This window comes from Ochotona princeps, chromosome 16 (genome assembly GCF_030435755.1).
Source record: "Ochotona princeps isolate mOchPri1 chromosome 16, mOchPri1.hap1, whole genome shotgun sequence".
NCBI classification, from domain to species: Eukaryota; Metazoa; Chordata; class Mammalia; order Lagomorpha; family Ochotonidae; genus Ochotona; species Ochotona princeps.
Genome location: NC_080847.1, coordinates 726,149 through 749,582, shown reverse-complemented (window position 1 = coordinate 749,582; position 23,434 = coordinate 726,149). Strand labels below are relative to the sequence as shown.

Sequence of the window (23,434 nt, the reverse complement as noted above, 5' to 3'; positions counted from 1 at the left end):
CCCTTTGGCACCTGAAGCAGGGAACAGCCGGCTCCCTGGAGCCCTGGCAGCTGTACGCAGAGGTGCCCCCTGAGCAGTGCTGTACCCCGCTGCTCCCTGGGAGGAATAGGGTGGGAGTGGCTGGGGTGGCCAGGCTACCTGCTGGCCTGTGCTACCATCCGCTCAGGGGCATGGGCTGCTTGCTGTCCTGAGCGGCGGCTCTGGCCCCGGCTATGCCAGCTCTGACCTGCTCCTTGTACTTCCTCTGCAGCCTCGAGGCCCTCCCTGCTTTGGAAGCCGTGCCCTGACCAGGCCCAGGGGCCCCTACTCCCCAGGTATGTAACAGGGAAGCTGGCACAGGGCTGGTGACCACTCCCTTGGCCCCAGGTGCCCCTGCACAGCTGTTTCCCGACCAACCTCCTCTAGGAGTCCTTTCTGGGGCCCCTGCTGGGCTGGGGGCCGAGCCCAAGCCCCACACAACTACCCCCTCAGTCTTTTGGCTGGGGGCTCCCAGCCCTGGCTGCCACCTCCCCATTGGAGAGGCCCTGGCTGCCGCCACTCCCAGGCCCACAGCCAGGCCCCTCCTGGGGAGGCCCACCGGCCACATGTCAGGGCCATGATGCCAGCGTGGGGACTATGCTCACTGCCGTGGAAAATGTTTCCCACAGTCCTAGCTCTGAGGCAGGGGGGCTCAGATGGAGGGAGGGCACCCCCTGGCACCACCCTGACTCTGCCAGGGAGGAGCAAGGACTGCATCCATGTGGAGCCCCTGGGCTGCCCCTGCCTGCAGACGAACAGGAGATGCTGGCAGCTGGGGCCAGAGTGAAGGCAAAGGTGGCATGGTTGGGAAGGAGCCAGGTACCCCTTCCTGTGTGTCTGAGGCCATCCTGTGTGATCCATGGTGAGACTGGCATGAGGCCACCCCCCTCCTGACAGGGGCTCCCGTGAGGGCCGCCCCAGCTGCCTCTGTCCCAGCCCTGCAGCCTGTTGGGGAGGCTCCTTGCCAGGGGGTGCCCCAATGCCTGCAGCCCCTCATTCATGGCTGTCCTTGCCTTGCAGGTCCCCGTCCAGACCCTGAAGACAGGCTCTCCTGGGCTCCCCCAAGGGTGACGATGGCCACCCAGCCCACACACCAAGGCGTCCCTCAGACCACTGCACCCTCCTAGCGCCCAGGTCAGAGGGGCCATGCCTGGGGAGCAACCCTGCAAAGCGCCACCCCCAGCCATGACCAGAGACCTGCTGTCCTGCCACGCTGCTGGCTGCCTGGGACGCCCCTTCAGGCTCCCCCGCGAGGACCCTGCCACGGCCAGCAGGACCCAAGCTGGGGAGCTAGAGCCCAAGGGGCTGCCCCAGAGACCCCAGACCCTGGGTAGCCCCCTCGGGAAAGGGGATAGCCCTCAGGTCCCACCAAAGAGGAGCCACTGCCAGGCTCACATGCAGCCAGTGGGTAAGGTAGACCGCAGCCCCCCACAGCCCTACAGCTTGGACGAGAGCCAGGAGGGCCCCCAGCCTGAGGCCCCCCAGGGCCCAGGACCCGGGGCACCACTCAGACCCAACCCTGAAGTCCTGACCTTCTCACGGTGCTGCCAGGAGAGCACCCTGGCCTTTACCTCGCCCAACGCCCCCCCAGGGCCCCCAGGCCTGCAGGCACCCCAGAGCCGCAGCACCAGCCCCGGCCAGCCGGCCTCCTACCCCAACTTCCAGGTCAGCCAGGCCAACCCCTGGCCTCCTGTTGCTGACAGCAACTTCCCAGGTGCTAATTTTGGGGTCCCCCCTTCAGAGCGGGAGACCTTTCTGGAAAGCAGCAAGCCTGGCAGCCCCGGGCCAGTCCCCTTCCCCTACCCCACAGACACTGCTAGGCGCGAGTACAGCAACGGGGCACCTGTGTTCCCCTTCCAGCCACAGGGACTGTGGCCGCAGGAGGCCGTGGGCTCTAGCCCAGCCTACACTCTGCCTTGCTACCCACCCAGCAACCTGCGGGCTGTACTCTCCCCACCTGGTGCTGCTCACGGGACCCAAGGCCCCTTCCCTGAGGGCTTGCACAAGAGCCTGACCAAGGTGCTTCCCGAAAGACCCTCCTCAGCTCACAATACTCTGGGGAGCCCCAGGAGACCCCCGGAGCCCCGGCCCCAGGGCCACCTTCTAGGGCAGGCATACAGGGCCGGCAGCGTGGGCACCAGCCCAGGGCCTCTGCATGGTGAGCTGGCTGTCTCAGGACCCCCACCTGCCACACTACCCCAGCTGTGGGACTCCCCCACAGGCCCTTACCCCACACCCACCCTGGCTCCCCCTGCCACAGCCAGGAGCACCCTCTTCAAAGGTCAGCCAGGCTCAGGCCAGGGGCTCTGCCTTCCCCAGAGCCCCTCCATGCCCTGGTCCCAGCCACTCCCGACCCCCAGCACCAGCCCCCACCAGCTGGAGGTGCTAAGCCGGCTGCCATTCCCTGGGGTGGGGCCCAAGTGGCAAGGGGGCAGCCAGGACACTCCAGGCACTGTGGGCCAGACGCCAGGGCCTGGGGAGAAGCTGGTGGGCGGCTCCCCAGGGCTGTTCACCTACAGCAGGCCCAAGGACCCGGGGGCCCAGCCCCTGTTCTTTGGGGGGACTCAGCCCCAGGTTTCTCCCTGCGGGACTCCCAGCCTGCCCCCACCCAGGGTGGTGGGAGCGTCTCCCGCTGAGTCCCCCCTGCCCTCACCGGCCACCCAGACAGCTGGCAGCAGTACTTGCTCCTCCCTGTCACCACCGTCCAGCAGCCCAGCCAACCCCAGCTCAGAGGAGGGCCAGCTTCCCGCGCCCCTGGGGCCCTTGGCTTTCTTCCACCCCCACCCCCAGGAAACCAGCAGCCCCTTCCTGCCGCCGGAGCCCTCCCACCCCCTGACCACCCAGTACCAAGCGGAGCCAGCCAAGGCCTTCTCCTTCGCCATGGACGGGCTGGGGGCTGAGGGCCCGTTCCCCCAGGGGCCGCCTCCCTACGCTGCCCACCACTTCCCATTGAGCAGTGCCAGCCTGGACCAGCTGGATGTGCTGCTCACCTGCAAACAGTGTGACCGCAACTACAGCAGCCTGGCCACCTTCCTGGCCCACCGGCCATTCTGCAGCCTCCCCCCGGCCAGGGCCAAGGACAGCCCCCAGCCGGCCCCAGGACTCCACGCACCCACAGGTGCCCCCAAAGCACCCACTGACATGCACACGGGCTCCTCACCCCATGCCAAGGCCATTCCCTTCTTGCTACCCGGGGGGACGCAGGCCAGTGGCCGGGAGGACCCCCTCCAGGCCAGCTTCCTACCCAGTCCGGCCGCCACCCCCTTCCCCCTTCCTGGCCCGGAGCTGGACCTGCAGGACGAGGACAAGCTGGACAGCCTCATCACTGAGGCGCTCAACGGCATGGGGTACCAGTCGGACACCCCTGACATTGACAGCACCTTCATCGATGTTTTTGCCGACGAGGAGCCTTCAGGCCCCAGAGGGGTGGGCGCCGGGCACGCCCCGAAGTCCCAGGTGGGGGTGACAACAGAACACAGAGCCCAGCCCCCACTCACGGCCACGGATGCCCCTTGTCCCAGGGACAGGGGCCACCCACCCCCAAACAGGCCCAAAACCCGCTCCCTGGGCCTGGAGCCCACAGAGGTCTTGGCCTCTGGCCTGGTCAGGCCGCACAGAAGAGGAAAGCAGCTTCGGCTGTTCCGGAAAGACACGGGCACAGCTGGCGGGGCCACAGGGGACGCCCGCCAACGGCCGAGGAGGAGGCGGAAGATCCACAGGGCTGTACGGTCCCCAGCTCACCCCCACGACCTCAGGGCTCAGGCCCCCAAGAGCCACGCAACTCCAGAGACCAGGAGCTCCGGACGCCTCCGCCTGCCCCCCGGGAGGGACTCGAAGCGCAAGGCCCATGGCAGCGGCTGGAGCAAGGGGCTCATGCGCAAGGTGACACAGCAGAGGAGCGGGCGACAGCGGCAGCCCAGCTGCGCAGCCCAGCAGTCGGACAAAGAACAGCCGCTGAATGGCTCCGGCCTCAGGGGCCGGCCCCTCTCCCGGCGAGGCCCCAGGAGGAAGGGTGGAGACCTGGCGAAGGGTGCCAGCGAGGGTGGGGAGCCGCAGAAACCCAAGGCTGTGCAGCGGGAAGAGGGTCCCAGGACTCACAGCCCCCCACAAAGCCCAGAGGATCAAGACGCCCACTGCTGCACCCCGCAAGTTCCCACCGACCCCAGGACCACCACCCCTGACGAGCCCCTGGAGGCCGAGAGGCCTGAAATTGTCCAGGGGCCGCCTCCTGACACCACAGATTTCGGAGAGAGGCTTCCTCACCCTGCAGCCCCGGAGATGAAGAGCAGCCCCAGACCCCCAGACCCAGAGCAGCCAGTGACCCAGGGCAGTCCTCGGCCACCGGCCCCTGCCTCCCAGGACACAGGCAACACCCCTGCTCAGGGGCTCCCTACGGCCACGCCCAGCAACTCCAACCCTGGCTGTGACCATGCACATCAGACCACAGGCTCCGTGGGGACTCCGGGTGACCACCCAAGGCCCCCAACCGACAGCAGCCTCCTCAGTGAGCTGTGGCCAGCACCCCAGGACCGGGCCAGCTGCTTCCCGGAAGAGTCGTGTTCCGCCCCCCTGACAAACACTGGAGCCTGCGAGCCAGAACTGGCCCAGGAGCCGCCTTGCGCAGGTGCCGCGGACCTAAGCAGCCCCAAGTCACCGCTGACCTTGGAGTCCACTTCACTCTTTCCAGAGTTGGCCCTGGATGGATTCGACTCCCTGCCAATCTACAGCAGCCTTTGTGCCCACAGGGACCCACAGCCAGAAGAGCCCCCAATGGGCCCGCTGCGCCACCACCCACTCCTGCTGCTGTGTGATACCCTGCCCAACCAGCTTCCTGACCTCGTGGCGGGAAAGGCCCCCAGCCCGCCTCCAGGGCCCAGCAGGGACAGTGAGCCCAGTGCAGGCAGCCTGTCAGAAGACGAGCTAGAAATCAGGCGTCTCGTGTCTGAGCTGGAGAGCCAGCTGCAGCATGGCCAGGGCCCACACACGGACCCCAGCCAGCCGGGGGCAGCCCTGGGCCCCAGGCAACCCTCCCCAGGGGCCCCCTGCCAGGCCAGGTCATCCCAAGAGGGCACACCCTTGGCTGCTGACAGCCCGGGCCCTGGGGAAGGGGCTCTCGGGAGCCCCCCAGTGTGGCCCTGTGCGGCCCAAGCGATGCTTGCACCCGACACCCGCACAGACCTGGCTTCTGAGGCTCCAGTCAGTCCGCCAGGAGCCAGCTGTAATTCACAGCGAAGAACCAGGGTCTGCCTGCAGGAGCCCCTGCCCGATGCCAGCCCCGGCCATGAACTCTTACTGTCCCCAGACACCAGGCCACAAAAGAACAATGACAGCATGCGGCTTCCTCCCAGGACAGAATGCACCCTGGGGCCCAGAGAGGCCGATGTCGGCCCCGGCCTGCAAGGGCTTCACAGTCCCGCTGCCCACCTGGCCTCTGAGGGCAGTCTGGATGCCCTCTCGCCTCCTGGTCCCAGCCACACTGGTGCCACCCCAGGACGCTCAGCAGGCAAAATCCAAAGGCCCCAGGACACACGGCTCCTGCACCTGAGGACAGAGGAACCTGGCCTTGAGGGCGACCAGTCCCTGACCACTGCCCCCCAGGGCAAAGAAACTGGGTCTGTCCCCGAGCCCAGCCCTGCCTGTGAGCCCAGCACCAGCCCTGGTGGGTCGCCCTGGGACCCAGCCTCCAGCACTTTCCAGGGGGCCAGCACAACTGGGAGCAAAGACTGCATCTGGAAATCGCAGAGGCTGTCCCCTGCTGACCAGCACAGCCCACCATGTGGGAACGGCTCCGAGCAAGGAGGGGCCAGTGTGGCAGGTGAGAGTGTGGCCCGGAGCCCCACCCAGGAATCCCTGGATGCAGTGCAGGTGGCGATGGCCCCTGTAGCAGCCGGGCACTGGCCAGGGCCAAAGGCTGATGGACACCCTAGCCAGCATCCCTCAGGTCCCTGGGAGACCCCAGAGAGGCCAGATTGCCCCATCAACAGCAGTGTTGACCCTGTAACAGCACTGGCTGGGCCTGCTGGGGCCATTGGCAGGGGGAGCAGGGCAGTAGCCCAGCTGCGGGACGAGCTGTGGGCCACCCCAAACCCCACTTCCCCTGGTGGAGATTCCTTGGTGCCAGTCTCGTCAGCAGCTCACACTCAGAACCAGCCTCAAGACAGAAGTCCAGGCCAGGCAGCCAGCCTGGGGCCCTGCATCCAGCTTCTGGGGACCCGGAAGAGCCCAGCCTGGGCCGCCTGCAGCCTTGAGTGCCTGGACCAGGAGCGCTCGGTGCCCACAGGCGAGCTGGCCAACCCCCAGCGCCTGCCAGCCTTCTGTGCCCAGGCACCTCTGGCAGGGGACAGCTGCGTCCAAGCCCCCACGCCCACCGAAGCTTCCCCACCTCTGGCAGCTAGCCCATGTGGCCCCCTCTTAGAGCACAGTGGTCCCCTGCATTTCCCCAGGGACCCGAGCCCTGCCTATGGCAGGGACAGTCCACAAGGCAGCACACTAAGCATGCCTGAGGACTCCAGGCAAGCCCCGCCAGGAGGCTCTCCTCCACCAGGGGGCACCGCCTCCCCCAGAGTGCCCCTCAAGGCCGCCCGCCTGCCCAGCACACCCACCAGCCACGAGGCAGAGGCAGACAGTGGAGTCCTGCCGCACCCCCAACCCAAGGGAACACCCATGGGTCCCTGCCCAGGCCTCCAAAGTGATGCCCCCTGCCACGGCCACAGCGAGGCCCGGAGTGTGGTGGCAGAGCCCACCTATCCCACCTACCGGGAAGGGGAAGCCAGAGCTGGCAGCGAGGGGCCATGCTTGCCCGTGGCTGTGGGCCTGGGCAACTCTTCCAGCAGCCCCACTGGTGACTGTACACCCAAGTCTCCCCAACGCCAGGGAAAGCTCCCCCACCAGAAAACCCGGAGGGGCAGGCAGAGGCCCCACAGTTTTAAGAGAGAAGCCAAGGCCCTGGATGAGAGCCCATGGAGTGACCAGACCCTGGAGACAGAGGCGGGGGCCGTGACCTGCTCAGCCTGCCAGGCCACCTTCCGCTCAGGGCCAGCTCTGAGCCGGCACAGAGCCAGGAAGCACAGACTACCCTCGACAGCTACATCCCAGCTGGAGCCAGCAGCCCAGGAGGGCCGGCACCCCGGGAGGAAAAGCCGCAAGGTGCCCATGAAGGTGGACCCAAGCCACACGGCGGGGCAGCCCGGCGCCCAGCACTCCCCAGTTCCTGGGATGTCGATGGTGGTGGCCAGGCATGGGTCAGGGGGCCTTGAGACAGCAGGCCTTCCCCCGAACCAGCAACCGCAGTCCCCAGGCCTGACAGAGCAAGGAGCAGACGCAACAACTTTGACTTCAAAGCCCACAGGACCGAACAAACCAGGCAGGGACAAGTGTTCCCCCAAACAGGTGGAGAAAAGGAAAAAGGGGGGCCAGGGCCAAGGCCGAGAGTCCAGGGACCCACCTGCCAGCCGCCAGGGCGCCTGGAAGAGAAGTGCCAGGAAGCCGATCCAGAGACGGCCCCGGGGCCGGAGCGCTCCTCCCGTCTTGGCCGTGGGCACAGCTTCAGACAGGTGCGACTGGAGCCAGTCTGCTGCAAGTGCCAGGGACACGGCCTCTGCAGGCCACTGTCCTTCCCCAGAGGGACAGCAGGAGACCAGTGTGGGGCCTGGGGTGACAGAGGACATGGCAGGGACAGGTCCAGGGGTTCCGCACACAGAGGGAATACACACAGTGAGATCGCCAGGTGGTGGGCGGAGCCGGGCCAGGAGGACCCAGCAGACCTCCCCTGAGCCCCAGGGAGCCTCTGCCAAGGGGCTCAGGGCACTGGGCATGGGCCCCCAGCCCGCAGCAGAAAGCCCCGGCTGCCTCCAGGACAGTCCAGAAGCCCAGGAGAAGCAACAGGGGTCCGGGGGTGACCCCCACCTGGGACCCGGGAAGCCTGGCAGCCTGTGGGACGACGAGGACTCCTTTGCCCAGCTCTTCCCCATGGGCGGCCGCCGTGCTTGGAAGAAGACCCGCCGGGTCTATGGCAAGCGCCTGGAGAAGGCCAGTCAGCAGCTGCAGCCAAGCAGCGTGGTGGAGCCAGAAGGCGTCATGCCGCCATGCGTCCGTCTGCCCACAGACCTCACTGACTCTGATTCCGGCTCCCTCTGCCTCGCCCAAGAGGACTTGTGGGATGACGAAGCCCCGGGGCTGGCTGGCTCCTTCCTGCTGGACAGTGTCGGTACAGAGTCCTGGAACCCTGGCCTCGGCCTGTGGGCTGCAGAGCCCGATGCGGACGCCCACAGCATGGAAAACAATGCATTTGAAGCCATCCCGGAGCTGCACATGGTTCCTGTGGCCTGGCGCAGCTCCGTGCTGCAGGTCCCCACTGAGGAGTTATCCTCCCAGCCCGGGGCCGCAAGCCCAGGGCCCCCCAGCCTCGAGAGGGAGTGCTGGGACCCCGAGCCTCCTGGCAATGCCAGCCTGCCGCCACCACCACTGCAGGCCCTGGACTTCCTGATGCTGAGCAACCCGCTCCAGTCGCAAGACCCGTGTGCCCCAGTGCCCTGTGAGGACACTGCGGGTCCCCAGGGCAGGAGTCCGGTGGAGCCCAAGGCCGCAGCAAATTCCGCAGAGCCGCTGCCCAGCCCAAGGACCATGGCAGAAGAGACTCTGGGGACAGGCGGGGAGCGGCCTGCCAAGGGCACGCATGCCTCCTACAAGTGCAAGGTCTGCTTCCAGCGCTTCCACGGCCTGCGTGCGCTGGATCTGCACCGCTTGGCCCACAGCCCCGCGCCGCCCCCAACCTGCTACATGTGCGTGGAGCGCAGGTTTGGCTCGCGGCAGCTACTGCGTGAGCATCTTCAGGAGAAGCACGGGCAGGGCAGGGCAGGGCCGTGGGTCTGCGGCATGTGCCTGAAGGAGGTGGCCGGCGTCTGGATGTACAACGAGCATCTGCGTGAGCATGCCATGCGCTTCGCGCGCCAGGGTCGGGCGAGGGGGGCCCTGGGGGACCGCGCTGTCACGCGCCTCCTCCACAGCCTGGCGGGCCGCCGCAGGGCCAGACCCCAGGGGAGTGAGCGCGCCGCAGAACCGCCTGCGGTGCCAGAGGACGCTGGCAGGGAAGAGACGCCAGGCGAGAGGCCGTGGTCCCAGGCGCGCGCAGATGCCTCGAACGCACACGGCGTCCCGGCGGCCTTCAGGAATCCCGCCCCGGCCGGGAAGGCCCCTAGGACGGGCACAGAGCGGCTTCCGCAGGCCGCGCCCTGCAGGGACCCCTCCCGCGACTGCCACCACTGCGGGAAGCGGTTCCCCAAGCCTTTCAAGCTGCAGCGTCACCTGGCGGTGCACAGCCCGCAGCGCGTCTACCTGTGCCCGCGGTGCCCACATGTCTACCCCGAGCCGCGCCAGCTGCGCGCCCACCTGGGCGAGGCGCACGGCCAGCCCGCGGCCAGCGAGCCGCAGCACACGCCGCTGTACACCTGCGAGCTGTGCGCCGACGTCCTGCAGGTCATCAAGCGGTGCTTCGTCTGCAGCTCCTGCAACTACACCTTTGCCAAGAAGGAGCAGTTGGAACGCCACGTGGACAAGCATCTGAGACTGGGCCAACAGCCCATCGCCCTGCGCCGCGTGAGGCGGCCTGGGCTCCCCGAGGGCGCACCGGCCCGCAAACGGCGCAAGGTGCCGCGGCCCGAGGGCGCGGACAGACCCCCTTCCCTGGGCGGCCCTACCCCAAGTGAGGGGGTCCTCCCAGTCCAGGGAAGGCCCAAGCCCCCAGTAGTGCCAGTGGAGCCCCTACCTGCTCTACCCGGACCCTCACCTGGTGGCCCTGAACCAGACCACCGAGGTTCAGAGCGGTCTGAGGGCGTGGCCTCCCCCGTTGGTCAGGAGGAGTCTGTGCCCCTGCCGGACACAGAGGAGAACAGGGCTCCTCGTGTGTTCTCAGGGAAACGCAGGGCCGTGGGCACTCGTGGCCAGTGTGCTCCTGGGCACTCTCCAGCACGCCCCTCTCCGCCCCAAAAGGAGCAGCAGACAGCCATGGACCTCCCAGGGCCGGAGGCCGGCATGGAGCCCCCGCACAGGAGCAGGGCCACCAAGCCTGGGGGCTGTCGCAGTTTACCAAAGGATGGGCCAGTGACGCCCACCCCCAGCAAGGTGCCCAGGTTCCCAGGACATCCAAGCAAGGCTGTGGGGCTCCCGGCACCCCAAGAACTGGCCCAGGGCACAGAGGGCAGAGAGAAGTTCCCCTCCCCCAAAGACAAGCTCGGCCCCAGCTCCCGGGGCAGTGCAGGCCCTCGCCCAGGCCTCAAGGCGGGGGGTGGGAGCCAGCCCCAGCCTTCCAGTGGGCAACTTCAGAGTGAGACAGCCAGCACCCCAGGCAAGCCTAACAGTCCAGGCCAGATCCCTGCGCTGGACACCTTCTCCTCTACCTCCGCCGGAGCCGAGGGGCCCCGAGGGGACAAGGGAGAGAAGAAGCGGAAGAGCCAGGCGCCAGAGCTGAGCTGGGGCACCACAGGCCCTGAGAAACCGCCGCGGGCGCCTCGCAAGCAGGCGGCCCCCAGCCGCTTGCTTCCCCTCAAGCCCAGCCCTGGCGGCCAGAGCGGCCACTTGCACAGCAGGGGGAGACTGGGCAAGGTCGGGCCCCCGCTCAGGAGGGCCAGGGCCGTCCTCAGGGCTGCACCCACCGAGCCCCGGCAGCCTCGGACGGCTGCCTCCCAGAGTGACCTCCTCAGCCAGCTCTTTGGCCAGAGAACAACAAACTTTAAGATCCCCTTGAAGAGGGACCCCGGCGAGTGAGGTGCGCGCCTCTTGGGGGAGCGGGCCAGACTGAGATGTCCTCCACTGGGCCGGGGCAGGCTGGGGACCCCGGAGAGCCGGTCCTGCCCCAGCCCCGTGGGCGCTGTGCCACGTGGGGATCAGACATCTCGCAGTGCGGCTGTTCCTGCACAATGGAGAACTCATCTCTCAGAAGGGTCATTTCTGAGCCAGATGTCCCCCTCCAGCCCCAACCACGCTACCTGCATGGGCAGCACCCCTTGGTCCTGGCAGTCCAGGGCCCCCTCCGGACCCTGTGAGGGTGCCCCTGGGCCAGCCCTGCCCCCTCCGGCCTCCAAGGCCATCCTCTGAATCTGGTGCTACTTCCGAGTCTTAATGTGAATACAGGCTTCTGGGAAGGGGGGGTTGGTTGCTGTTGTTTTTGACCTGGGGGCTGATTGGGAAAAGGGCAGTGGGGTCCAGGAGGGAGGCCCCAGGAAGCACTGCCATGGCCAGACTCAGTCTGGCTGCCCTAGGGGGCAGGGCTGTGGGGGTGCTGCCCCATGGCAGCCGGGTGCCCACAGGCTACGGGGTCTCCAGTCTAATGGAGCAGGGACAAAGTCCCATGTGATCTGAGTTGTCCTGCCTCGGGATTCTCAAGTGCCATGTTCAAGTCCGAGTCTGTCTTTTCGAGGTTTTGGGAAGAGACTGGCCCCCACCCCGTCTCCCTGGAAGGCTCGTGTGTCTGAGGTGGGCTCTGGGTCGTACTGTAAAACTCAGCCAACTCCTCTTCTCAAATACACACCCACTATTTTCTCAGAAGACACTACCTGTGTGCCCTCTGTCCACCCTCCCCCGAGCCCCGGGGCCTGGTTCTCGGGGTGTCACCTGTAGAACTGCCGTGTGCCACACACCGGAGCCAGGGTGCTGTGCATGTCCCAGCTACACATGATGGTGGCTCAACTGGGGTCCCATCTCCAACAGGCACCCCTGTTTACAGGCAGGAAACCCAGACCTGAGCAGAGAGGCCCTTGCACACTGCACCTTGCCCCGGTGACCCCTGTGGCTCGGTCGCCCAGTAGGGATGGTCGCCTCCAAACGCCCCAGGCCTCCACGGGGGAGGGGGACCCCAGGGAGCAGAGCTGGGAGGGATGAACTGTCAGGAAGCAGCTCGGCGGTGTGGGTGCAGGGGACCAGGCGAGCCTCCCTGGGGCCCAGAGTGTGCCGCTGCAGGCCAAGGGAGGGCTGCCCGGCCTGCGCATGGAGAGTGGGGGTGTGAGCAGGCACACTGTGTTGGTTCCTTCCTGGTAACAAAGCTCGCGGGGCCTCACCCCTTGGTGTGGATCTCCTCCCTCAGGCCTCTGTGCCCACCCTACACGTGCCTGTCCATGCTGTCCCCTCACCTTCCCCCAGGTGTCTGCCATGTCCAGGGTAGGCTCTGGTAGGTTTCCAGGTGCACACCTATGCACCCAGTATGTCTGCGCGACCCGCGGCGAGGATGGCCCCTGCCTGACCACTAGATGGCAGCATTCGCCCAGCCAGGGCACACCCTGTCCGCAAGGATGTGGGGTGGCAGTGGCCACTACACTCCCCGGTGTGCAGCCCCCTACATTCACCCGTGCACAGCTGCCCACGCTGACCATTGCGCAGTCCCCGGGGCCATCCACACACCAACGCGGGCACACACATGCACTTACATCAAGGCCTCAGCCACACTGGGTGTCACCCACATACAACACACATGCTCAGCCCGGGATGTGTGTGATAAGCCAGGTCTTGGGTACCTGGGGTATGACGGCTCCCCATGCAGGCTTCCTTGAGGGATGTAGGGAGAGTCGGACAGGGCCGGGACGTCTGGGTCACCGTGGGCAGTCATGAGGTGTTCGCCAATGGTCCCTTAATGCAGCTATGGGCACGGAGGCCTGAGGATGACCTGTGCTGCGAGTGGTGGGGGTGACTGTGGTCCCAGGGTAGCCGTCGCCTTGCCCACCAGCCGGGCTCCCAAGGCCAAGCCCCTTTTCTGCAGTACAGCGTCTGTGGTGCCCCTCTGCATGTCAGCTCAGCACCCGGACACCATCCATTCCAGGCCTGCCTCGCCAGGCCAGCTTTGGTTTCCCTGGATGCCACACGGGTTCCAGGGGAGGGGACTTCCGTGAGATCCACTGAGGCCTATGGCCTGTGATGTGGACAAGGGCCCCTCGGCCATAGCCTCTAGGCTTGCTGTAACCTCCCAGTCATCTCCAGCCATCTGACAACACCCCACCCCCGCACCCCATGGTTTAGAGGGCCTAGAGCCCTCACCCCACAGCCCTGGCAGGCGTAGCATTGGTGCAGTGTGGGGCGCCCCCTCAGAGCTGGGCTGCTGCCAGTTTGGGCAGCTTCTGTGGCAGAGCTGCACCCAGCACCCCCTCCCATGATGGCCAAGGGACCAAACTTAAAGCTGAGAGGCAACTGTCTGGCCACGTGCCATTTCCGCCTTGACCACACTCGTGGCCTCCGAGAGGGCAGGTGGCTTCAGGAGGGGGAGTAAGACAGACTGCAGGACCAAGCCTGAGCCCAGTGCTTTGCAGGGCCAGGCCATCTGGCAGCGGATGGACACAAACTGAGCACGGGGGAGCCTCCGGCATTTCCCAGCCCCCTCGCTGCCCCCGTCTGTGAGCTCCCTTGCAGGGGCACTGGGCCCGCCTGCGTGGCTTCCACCCCGAGTTAATTCTTGTTGACATCCCTGCCGCCCGGTGACCTGCTGGTGGGGTCACACGCTGCTCATTATCCCCTCAGAAACAGGAAGTTAATTAAGCCCTTGGTGGAGCCCTCACTGACAAGTGTCAGCAAAGGCCCCGGCTCCCGGCTCTGCTGCCTAGCGGCCCCAGGGCTGCAGTGACTGGCAGCTGCGGGCAGGCTCTGGGGGCGACCAGCGGAGTCCTTCCAGGCCGGACAGCGGGAGGGCAGCGTGCTCCCCATGGCCCAGCTCAGCACTTAGCCATGCAGCAGGACAGAGCTGGACAGGCCACCAGCAGCTTGAGACACCCCTACTGGCTTCAGTCTGCAGCAGAGGACTGTCTGGGCAGGGGACGCAATCAGGGTGACAAGTGACCAAGATGGGATTCGGAGTGGACTGATAGGCATGCTGGGGTGGGGGGAGTGCCTGCAGAGGCCAGGGTGGCCTCACCAGGTCTGTAGGCCTTGTGCCCACAGCGCAGTCCTGCGGCTCTGCACTAGCTGTCTTCTTTTCCTGGAAGAACACTGTCTTTGTGAGAGTGAGCGAGTGAGCGAGCGAGAGTGTCTGGTTCATTCCCCAGGTGGCTGTAACAGCTAGAAGCCTGAGCTCCATCTGGGTCCCCCCATGGGTGCAGGGACCCAACTGCCTGGCCATCACTCCCAGGTCCATTACCAGAGAGCTGGATGGGCAGTGGAGGAACTGGGACTCGAACCTGTGCCCATACGGAATGCGGGTCCCCATCCTGCTATTCTTGGTGCATGGACTGTCTGCCCACCAAGTATGCAGCCGGTCCTGGGCAACAGGCCGCTGGGTGACCCAGGCGTCATGGTGCCCTCGGCCCCTCCTGTGGCTCAGACAGACATCAGTCAGCAATGACAGTTCCAGATGGCGTGGCCAGCAGGTGCACAGGGTGAGCGATGGCCAGCTGCAGGGGTCAGGGCCTTCCTCTGCTTCCCACAAGCCTGGTGGGGACAGACATGCTCGAGGGACAGATACTGAAGGAATCGGTGGCACGCAGTGGACAGCAGGGCAGCTGCAGTGTCGGACGCGGGGTTGGTGGCAGCTCTGGGACCCCAGGAACAAGGGCACCCCTCTGCTGGGGGAGGAAAGACCCAGGCCTTCGTGGTCACCGGACAGATGGACACGTCTCCGCTGCCTGGCCAGAGCCTGCTCCGCACCCCGCAGCCTCCTGGCAGGTGTCGGGGAGCTGCGGGGCCGTGGCTCCCTAGGCCCCGGGACGGAGGGGCGGAGCTGCGGGACCCACTAGGGCGCCCGGTGCCAGCCAGGCCTGAGGAAAGGCTGAGACTGGAGGCCTGAGGAGCTCGGCGTGGGCGGGGCCACGAGAGGGGCGGGGCGGAGGAGCTCAGCATGGGCGGGGCCTGCGGAGAAGCTCGGCGTGGGCGGGGCCACAGGAGGGGAGGGGCGGAGGGGGAGGTCGGCGTGGGCGGGGCCACAGGAGGGGAGGGGCGGAGTAGGGAGCTCGGCGTGGGCGGGGCCGGGGAGGCCTGGGGCCTTGTGGAGGCTCAGAGTGGGCGGGGCAGCGGAAGGGGCGGGGCGCCGTGGGGGAGGGCGCTTGATGGGCAGGGCCCAAGAACGGGTAGCGGTGGGGGAGGAGCCGGATAAGGAAGGCGGAACCGGAAGGGGTGGTGCCAGAGCGTGAGGGCCGATCCACCGGGGGCGGGGCCAGGGCGCTGAGGGTCGGACGGGATCCCGGAGGCCAGCTCGTAGCCTCGGCGGGAATGGCGCGTGGAGGGTGGAGCCAGAGAGGGGAGACGCCCCGCCAGGTCAAGGGCCGGGCCAGAGTTGGAAGAGGTAAAGTCTGGTGGGGGCGGGGTCTAGCTGGGAGACCTCCGCCGGGCGGGGCGCGAGGACCGGCTGGGGGCGGGGCCTGGCTGAGAGCCGGGGGCGGGGCCGGGAAACCGGGGGCGGGGCTGGCTGGGAGAGTCTCGGCCGGGCTGGGGCGGGGCCTGTGCCGGGGGCGGGGCCTTGCCGGGGCGGGGCTGGCTGGGAGAGCCTCGGCCGGACTGGGGCGGGGCCTTGCCGGGGGCGGGGCCTTGCCGGGGCGGGCCCGGGCTGGGGGCGGGGCCAGAGCCGGCGGCCACAGACGCGCGGGCGCTCCTGCCTGGTCCGCTGTCGCCGTGGCCGCGGCCGCCGGCTCTGCCGCTGGGCGCCAGCAGGCTCCGTGGAGAAGAGCCGAGGACCGGCCGGCCTGCCGACAGCCTCGCCCGCGGAGGGCGCAGCCCGGGGCCGGGGGCATGAGCCGCCCCGCGGCCGCCCCGCCGCCGCCGCCCGCTCGGGGCTAGAGGCGGCCTCGGGAGGCGCGCGGCGCCGGAGACATGTCCAGGAGGAAACAGAGCAACCCCCGGCAGATCAAGCGTGAGTCCGCGGCTCGGCCCCGGGGGCGGGGGCGGCGCGGGGCCGGCCCGCACCGCGACGGTGCGCGATAGCGCGGCCCGGATCCGGCTCCGATAAACTTTAAAATATTCCGCTCTGCGCGGCTCGGCCCGATAAGATCGCTCCGTCGGGACGGGCAGAAATTGTGATCGTATCTGGCGCGCTCGGCTCTCCCAGCCTTTGTGTCCGCAGGGGGGCCCGGGGGCCTCGGCGAGGTCCTCCCGCCCAGGGTCCCCCCCGAGTCCGCCAGAGTTTGCCGCGGGCCCCGCGGAGGCCACCCCGTGCCAGGGCGCCCTGCCCTCGGGGGCGCTGCCCCGCGCCAGGACAACTTCGCGCCTCCTGGGCGGGGACCTGGGCGCGGGGCTCCCTCCTGCACCTGGGCACTACCCCGGAGCCCGCGCCCACTGCGCCGGGGGTGGCCGCGCAGGGCTGAGGCCGGCGCCCGGGTTCCCTTGGGCGCTCCTCGGTAGGACCTGCGCTCCCAAAGTCGCCGCGAGTCCCGAAGCACCCCGAGTCCGGAGGGCCGGGCTTCTCTGATTTCTGTCCCCTCCTCCCCTGGGCGCCTCTGTCCGGGTCTGTTCTCGTGCGTCTGGGCCGATGAGAAATGCAGATAAGGCGGGCAGGGAGATCGCAGGTTGGGAACGGATCGCCAGAGCCGATAAAGCCGTGGGGCGGGGCCGGTCGCCGAGCTGCTGGCGCTGGGGACGGGGAGGGGAGGGGACCAGGACCCTCCCTGCGCGCGGCCCGGGGCGCCTCCTCCCCGGCAGATCCCGACGCGTTAAGATGCCAGCGCTGATTGTCACCCGGCGCCGCCGCCGCTCTCTACCCTGGCTGCTGCGCCCTGCGGGGCCTCACCTGCGACCCGCCGCCCCCCGCACCCCCGTCCAGGCCGGGCGCAGCTGCCCGCGCCTCCTGCGCCTTTTGTTCTGCGCGCAGATAGATGTGCCGTGCTGATAAGGCGCCAGCGATGGAGGTGGTGATAGGCGCTTCCATTTATTAACTTCAAACGTGGGAGCAGGGTGAGGCAAGGCGGGAGCGCGGCCTTGGCCGGCCAGATGGCTGGCACGACAGGCTGCCGGCCCAGCAGGGTGCAGCCCGGACCCCAGCGCCCCCAGCCCGCTGGCCCTTCCTCCCTCCCAGTCGATGTGAGCTCAGATAAGCACAGGCCAGTCCGCCTGCCCGATGGCGATCGCCAAGAGTGATAAGCTGCCTTATCTGTGTCCAGCAGGCCCAGCAGGGTTGGAGGCAACAAGGTGAGGGGATGGGGGTGCTTGGCCCTGGCCAGGCGAGGCGGGAAATAGCATAGGGAGGAAGCTCCCCCCACCCCAACACTCTGAGTTGCCAAGAAGTTGGCCCTCCCCCTGCCTGGGGTGGTACAGTCTGTCAAAATGAAAGAAAACTGACTTTGGCTGGCCAGGAAGGGGGGAGGGCAGGACACCGCTGATCCTGGTGGATGTCTGCCCCCGGTCACCTGGGGCAGGACAGGGCGTCCTTCCCACCGGGTCCTGGGTCCTGGGCCAGCATCAGTTGTGACCTACTTGGAGTTTTCTTGAAGGAAAACAACCAGCGCCCAAGGTGGCTTGCCTGGGCAGCTGCCATGGGTATGCTGGGCTCTGCAGGCAGGGCCCGGCTGGGGGTCTCTGTGCACCCCTTCGCTCGCTCACAGGGGAGGGAGGCTCAGGCAGGGAGCCTCGGGCACGAAACACTGCCCAGAGAACTGCAGACCACACTGGGGAGGTGAGGGCTGGAGAGTGAGGGGGGACTTAGTTTGCCTATCTGTGAAATGGGTTTGCAAGTCTGCCAGGGCTGTATGGAGCTCAGGGCCTCCTGGACGGGGCTTCCGGGGGGCACCCAGGGACTTGCCGGCCCCTCCCGTCCTGCCATAGCAGCCGCTGCCTCCGAGAGGAAGGTGTTTTTCACACATTCTCAGAGTTTGATTAAACAAATTATTGGTAGCCACAGGATGACTAATTCAGCTGAGCATCAAAGGTAGCCACCGGCTCCCAGCAGCCCACCACCCACCCAGCGGGCCCAGGGCAGGCATCCCTGCTCTGTTCCCAGACCCTGGGCAGCACCTGGCTGTGGCCATTACTGCCCACCCCAGCCTCAGGCCCACCAGCACCCCCTCCTGGGGGGTCACTGCCGTGCCCAGGGAAGTGGAGCTGCTCTCCCAAGAAGGGACGCAGCGTCTATGGAGTGGAGGCTTCTGGCCTCAGCGCTCAGGTCTCCACATCTGTGAAATGGGCCTTTGCGTATGTAGACCCCCTGGGGTCTCTCCACAGCCCCATTCTCCTTGCTGACTGCCTCCCTTCCCAACCCCAGGGCCATCCCTTGGCTGGCCAGCCCCTCCCTGGGGCACCAGGCCCTCGGGGAGTTAAATGGGTCAGTTGGGGAAGAAAGGAGGAGGCAATGCAATGCCATTAATTGTGCCCCTTATCTGCTGTTTCTATGCCAACCAGCCGTCCGGGCTTGGCGGGCTGGTGAATAATACTCCCAACGCTCTATCTGTGGCCCACAGGCCTCCTCTGGGAGGCATCGCCCACCCTGAGGCTCCTGTCCCCACTTCGCAGAGCCCACTGCCGAGGCCTTAGTCACACTGCGGCCATTCTTCCGGCGTCTCAGGCCACAGGGAGTCCGGGTGGGGGGCCCCGGGAGCCAGGAGAGCTCCCCCAGCCCGAGGGTGGGGCTTCACAGCCTCTGCTGTCCTCAGCCGCCTGTGGCCTCCCTGTGGGGTGTGTGCTGCCCCACCAGGTGGCCCTCAGCCACACAGGCTTGGACCCTAACTGCCGCTTAGCGGCCGCGGGTCTGTGGGCAGCAGCCAGGAGAGTGGTAAGGAGAGTGGGGTCACCCAGGGAGCAGGTCAGGTGTGCCAGGCCCTCCCTCTGCCCCAGTGTGCCTGGGTGGCCGGGACCAAGTCCTGCTTGTGGCTGAGGCAGTAGTAGTGGGCCCCTCAGGGGACTCAGTGCCCTGGACTCATAACCCCGGGGAAGGTGGCGGGCTCAGTCCAGCCCCTGGCATCCCGGGGCCCTTCCTCTTCTGGGGAGGGGCTGACAGGTGCCTGCTGCCAGTGGACCTGGGCTCTGGGTGACGAGCTGTCCCAACCCCCGTGGGTGTTGTCGTGGACCAGGATGTGGGGGCAAGGCTACAAGGCCCCAGGACTCCTGTTCCCAGCGGGTCCCCCACACTTGGAGCCCGAGAGTTCCAGGCTGAGCTGGAGACCACCGAGGCAGGCAGTGGCTGCTGCAGGCCAGAGCAGGCCCCTGCAGCCTGGCCTGGTTCCCAAGGCCCTAGGCACATGGCTCCAGTGGCTCATGTGCCATTGAGGCCGGCCAGTTAGCAACAGTTCATCCTGGGCCCTGTGTCAGGTGCTGAGTCCAGAGGAGGCCTCGGGAGCCACTGACTGCCTCGTGGGTGCTTGGCCGAACCCTAGCATGGATCTTCACCACTGCCCCTTCCTTGGGCCCTCCTGGGTGGCTTCCTGCCTGTGCCAGCCTGTCCTAAGACTGCATGCACTGGCCCCGCCACACACACCACCATCACCTTCCCTGCCCTGGGACTCTGTTTACCAGGGTTGCCGAGTTGCTGAGGTCCACCCGAGCTGAGGCTGGGCCGTCCTGGGCAGCATCTGCTCCGCCCTGTCCACCAGCTCTGCTGGCAGCCCAGCCTCCCCACCCCCGGCAGCCGCAGCTCTAGACAGCTGTACACCCCCCACCGCCCCTAGCCGGGGCAGGAATGTGGCTGCCGACCTTGGCAGATAGGCAGGCCCCTCCCCTCTGTCTGCCTCCCCAGGCTGACCGGCTGTGGCCTCCCAGGGCCTGGGCTTCCTACCTCTGCAGTGGCCAGCAAGCAGGCGGCGACACTTGGGAGCCCCGAGATGGCCAGGGCCGAGAGGTGCACGCCTCAGGATCCGCCCTGCTCATAGCCGTCGCCCCTTCCTGGTCCTGTTGTCAGACTCTCAACATGGCCATGGGGAGGGGCTGCCAGCCCAGGCCCGACACAGGCCTCCCCCGGCCATTTGCTCGCTGCGAAACTGAGCCATGGTGCAGCCCTTGCCCGGTGGCAGGGATGGAGACCTCTGTGGGCACAGCCTGTGGCGTTTGACACGGTCGGGAGGACAGAGGGCCATCCCCCCAGCTTTCCTCACTGCACAGCCCTCTGCTCCCTGTGGAGCTCTGGGCCCTGGGCGCTGACCCTTGGCCTCACTTGGGGCTTCCCCCAGCTGCCCCCCACAGTGCTGGCCACTGCGACCGACCGTGTCCTCACACCTCTGGGAAGTTCTGAGGGTGGCTGTGAGCCTGGTGAACTGAAGGGTGAGGACCAGGCGTTTGGCTGCCATGGGGCTGTGTGACCACAGGCGAGTCCACGGGCAGAGTTGGCTGCAGAGCCCTGTGGCTGTGGGGTCCTCACGTGAGCCCCCAGTCCTGCAGTCCCTAGAGCATGTTAGCTCCTCCTCCCAAGGGCAAGGAGCCACACCCTGCCACCTGCCTGTCCACTTCCTGGGCCTCAGTTTCCCCTCCTGAGCATTCTGCCCTGTCCCTCCTGGCGCTGTCTCCGGGCCAGGCCTCTGGCAGGCGCGGGTTTCAGCTCCTGTGATAACTCGGAAAGTTGAACTGGCCCCATTACTGCGCTCAGATGGTTGGCGAGATACGGCCTTGATAATGGAGGAGATGCCAGCGTCGTGGTGGCCGCTGGCCCAGCCTCCCGCCCATTAACATTCCCCACCAGGATTCCTCCCGCTATCTCCTCCACTTCCACTCCTCCCGCAGATAAGAATGGAAATTCTGACTTCATAGCTCACTGATTAAAGTGTCTGGATTTCTCGATAATACACAGATAAATTATGTTTTTGAAAAAGAAGGTGGGGAGGAAGGCGGGGAGGAGGGGGCCCCAGAGGGGCGCCTCGGCTGCCTCTCGCGGCCCAGGGACTGGCTCTGTCAAGGCCTCCGCGTGGGGCCGTGTCCAGGGCCAGGCTGGGAGGCCCTGGCACCACATGCCCCAGAGAAGCCATGGACTCAGCTGCTGCTGTTGGGGGCCAGCTCTCCTGCGGGGGTGGGCGGTGGCTGAGGCCAGGAGCATGGACCCCGCTGACTGCACATTGAGAAAATGCAGGGCTCAGCGCAGGGGCCACAGCTGTGTCGTCCCTGGGTACCCGTGACCCGGCTCTGCTGGCTCGAGTCCTGGCTCCTTGGCTTCTGGTCCAGCTTCCTGCTGATGCGCTGAGTGGCAGTGGTAACGGCGCTGGACCATGGCGAGAGCCAGTGGAGGCCCTGGTTTTGTCCTGGCCCAGCCCTGGCTGCTGCAGGCCATCTGGCCAGCGGACCAGCAGATGGAACATCCGTCTGTCCTCTCTCCTGTCTTGCAGATGCACACAACTGCTCTAGCAACACAGAGAACGCAAACCCCAGGGCAGGAAGTTGCGTGCCAGGGTTGCTCTGGTACCCTGAGTGGGACCTGGCTGTACTGCAGTGAGGGATGCGGCAGAGCCACTGGCCGCCAGCTGGCCAGAGAAGGAGCAGCCAGGGTACTGGCTGCCGTGTGCCATTCGGCCCCAGGTGGGCCTTGGGTACCATCGCGTGTCTGTCTGGATAAAGCCGCCTCCTTGAGCTGATCCGAGATGTGGCGCTGATGGCGTGATGGTGGCGATTAGGGCCTGCCTGTGGCTAATCCTCCCACTGACGGACAGCTCTGCTGCTACAGGGTAGGGGCGGAGCCTTCTGAGAGGCCCCAGCCGGCCAGGGGTCTGTGCTGCCTGCGGCTCTGTGAGCTTCCCCTTCTGGATGGAGGAGATTCCCCAGGACCCTTGGGTTGGGGCCAAGCATGGAGCAGAGCTGCAGCCCTGGGAGGGGCACCTGTGGCCTTGTTGCTCTTGGGGACACTTGAAGCTCCCCAGGGACCCACACGCTTGAATGCAGCTCAGAGGTCAGGGATCCTGGGGTTTCCAAGCTCGGGGGGGTGGGACTGGGGTCTGTTCTGCCTTGTGTCCCCACGGGTGCTCCAGGGCTCACCCTGGGATCGGCCCCTTGCACAGTGCCTGGGTCTCCCCGGTGGAGGGTGTGGAGTGAGCAGGGAGCCCCGAGCAGCCACCCATCCTTGGGCTGTCTCCAGCCCCTGACTGTGCCCACCCTCAGGAGAGAGGCCTGGGCTCATGTCCTAGCCCCCGAGCCCCCAGCACGTGACCCTGCAGTCCGGGTCGAGCGGTGGACGAGGTGGAACCAGGAGCTCCGGCTGTGGGGACTGACCCTGCAGCCCTTTCTGGCCGGGCCGTGGGAGAGGTGGGTGGGGCCTTGCTCTGTGTCTGGCACTGGGGGGGTTGCACTCCGCCCTTCCTCGGCTCGGGAAGGAGGGGAGAAAAGGGAACGGTGATAAAGAGGCCGAGAGACGCCGCGCGCGGCGGCCGAGCGCTATCGCCCATATCTATCTGCCTGCTCGCTCAGCTCGGCTTGCCCTTATCTCACCCCACCAAAATGCCAGGGACACGCACGGCACGCCCACGGGCCCCTGCCTCTCCCAGGGGTGGCTGCTGCGTAGCTGCAGTTGGGGCCTACCCCCAAGGTGGGCACAGCTCTGTCCTCGCTGCCAGGCTGTGCCCCTCGTGAGCCCCTTGCTCTGCCTAGGTCTCAGTCGCCCTCCACGCATGGAGCAGGGTCCAGGGTTCCCCTGTGGTGTGGCTTCCAGAACCCTGGGACAGAATGGGGACTCTGCACTGGGGCTCCCACCACAGCCCGAGGCTCCCCACCACCGAACCCCACAAGCAGAGGTGCTTCTAGACATGTAAGCGGAAGACGAAAGTCTGGGCTGAGACCTGAGGGGTGGGGAGGGGGCCACAGGCCAGCCCCAGCCCCACCCATGCCACAGGGTAAGGATAGCGCCTACAGTGTGAGGGTCCCTGAGGGTGGAAGGGGCGCCCTCCAGCTGCACAGCTGCGGATCCCAGCTCTGTGGGCATGGGGGCAGTGCCTCCACGGAGGCTCTGAGGCTTGCAGTGGAGGGGAAACCCACCCTGCTGGGCTGCCCCTGGGCTGGGAGTTCCTGTCTGCCCAGGGTCAGGAAGCTGGGCTGCCCCAGGTGGGCACTGCCCCATCTGCCAGCTGTCCTGAGCTCCCTGGACCTGCCAGGAGCCGAGTGGGGAGACGATGGACGTGAGGGAAGAGTCCTGCCCGTGACGCCTCTGTCCCCTGTGAATGGCCAGTCCACTCGGCAGTGAACCAGCTGAGGGAAGGGCCTCTCTCTCTGGCTACCTTTCAAATGAATGAATGAATGAATTGTTGGAAGTATGAAGTGGGTCCCCAGCACCTGGGACCAGGGTTGGCTCTAGCCCGGCACTTCCAGGCCCCGAGGTGAGTCCTCAGTGGCTCTGGTTCTTGCTGGAGGGGTCGAGGCCACCGGGCCTCTGCCCACCACTCTCTGCCCTGGGTCTCCTAGGTGTCCGTGGCAGGGCGGGGGTGACTAGGGCTTTGGATGCTGGGAGGGGGGCAGGGGACAGGACTGGGCCATAGAGAATAGGGCACTGGCCTCTGTGGCCCACCTGGGCCACTGAGGGGGAGCAGAGGGCCTGGCAGGCAGGTTTCTTCCTGGGCACGACCCA

The 23,434-nt window shown here is 66.9% G+C and overlaps 2 protein-coding genes across 3 annotated transcripts in view; both read left to right on the top strand.

Moving 5' to 3' along the window:
• Positions 1-248: 248 nt before the first annotated feature.
• On the top strand, positions 249-10,783 carry ZNF469 (zinc finger protein 469). The gene is made up of 2 exons (XM_004584236.2): positions 249-314; positions 1,039-10,783. The coding sequence occupies exon 2, from the start codon at positions 1,204-1,206 to the stop codon at positions 10,777-10,779; it is 9,576 nt and encodes a 3,191-aa protein (XP_004584293.2). The 5' UTR covers positions 249-314; positions 1,039-1,203; the 3' UTR covers positions 10,780-10,783.
• Positions 10,784-15,569: 4,786 nt separating this feature from the next.
• Positions 15,570-23,434, top strand: part of ZFPM1 (zinc finger protein, FOG family member 1) — a 34,171-nt gene continuing 26,306 nt past the window's right edge. For both annotated transcript variants that reach the window (XM_058674616.1, XM_058674615.1), the window contains exon 1: positions 15,570-15,832. In XM_058674616.1, coding sequence (XP_058530599.1) covers positions 15,793-15,832 — 40 coding nt within the window. In that variant the 5' untranslated portion in view covers positions 15,570-15,792. The remainder of the gene's footprint in view (positions 15,833-23,434) is intronic.

Excerpts from the sequence above, each read along its gene's own strand:
- ZNF469 (XM_004584236.2), top strand. The coding sequence starts at position 1,204 with ATGACCAGAGACCTGCTGTCCTGCCACGCTGCTGGCTGCCTGGGACGC.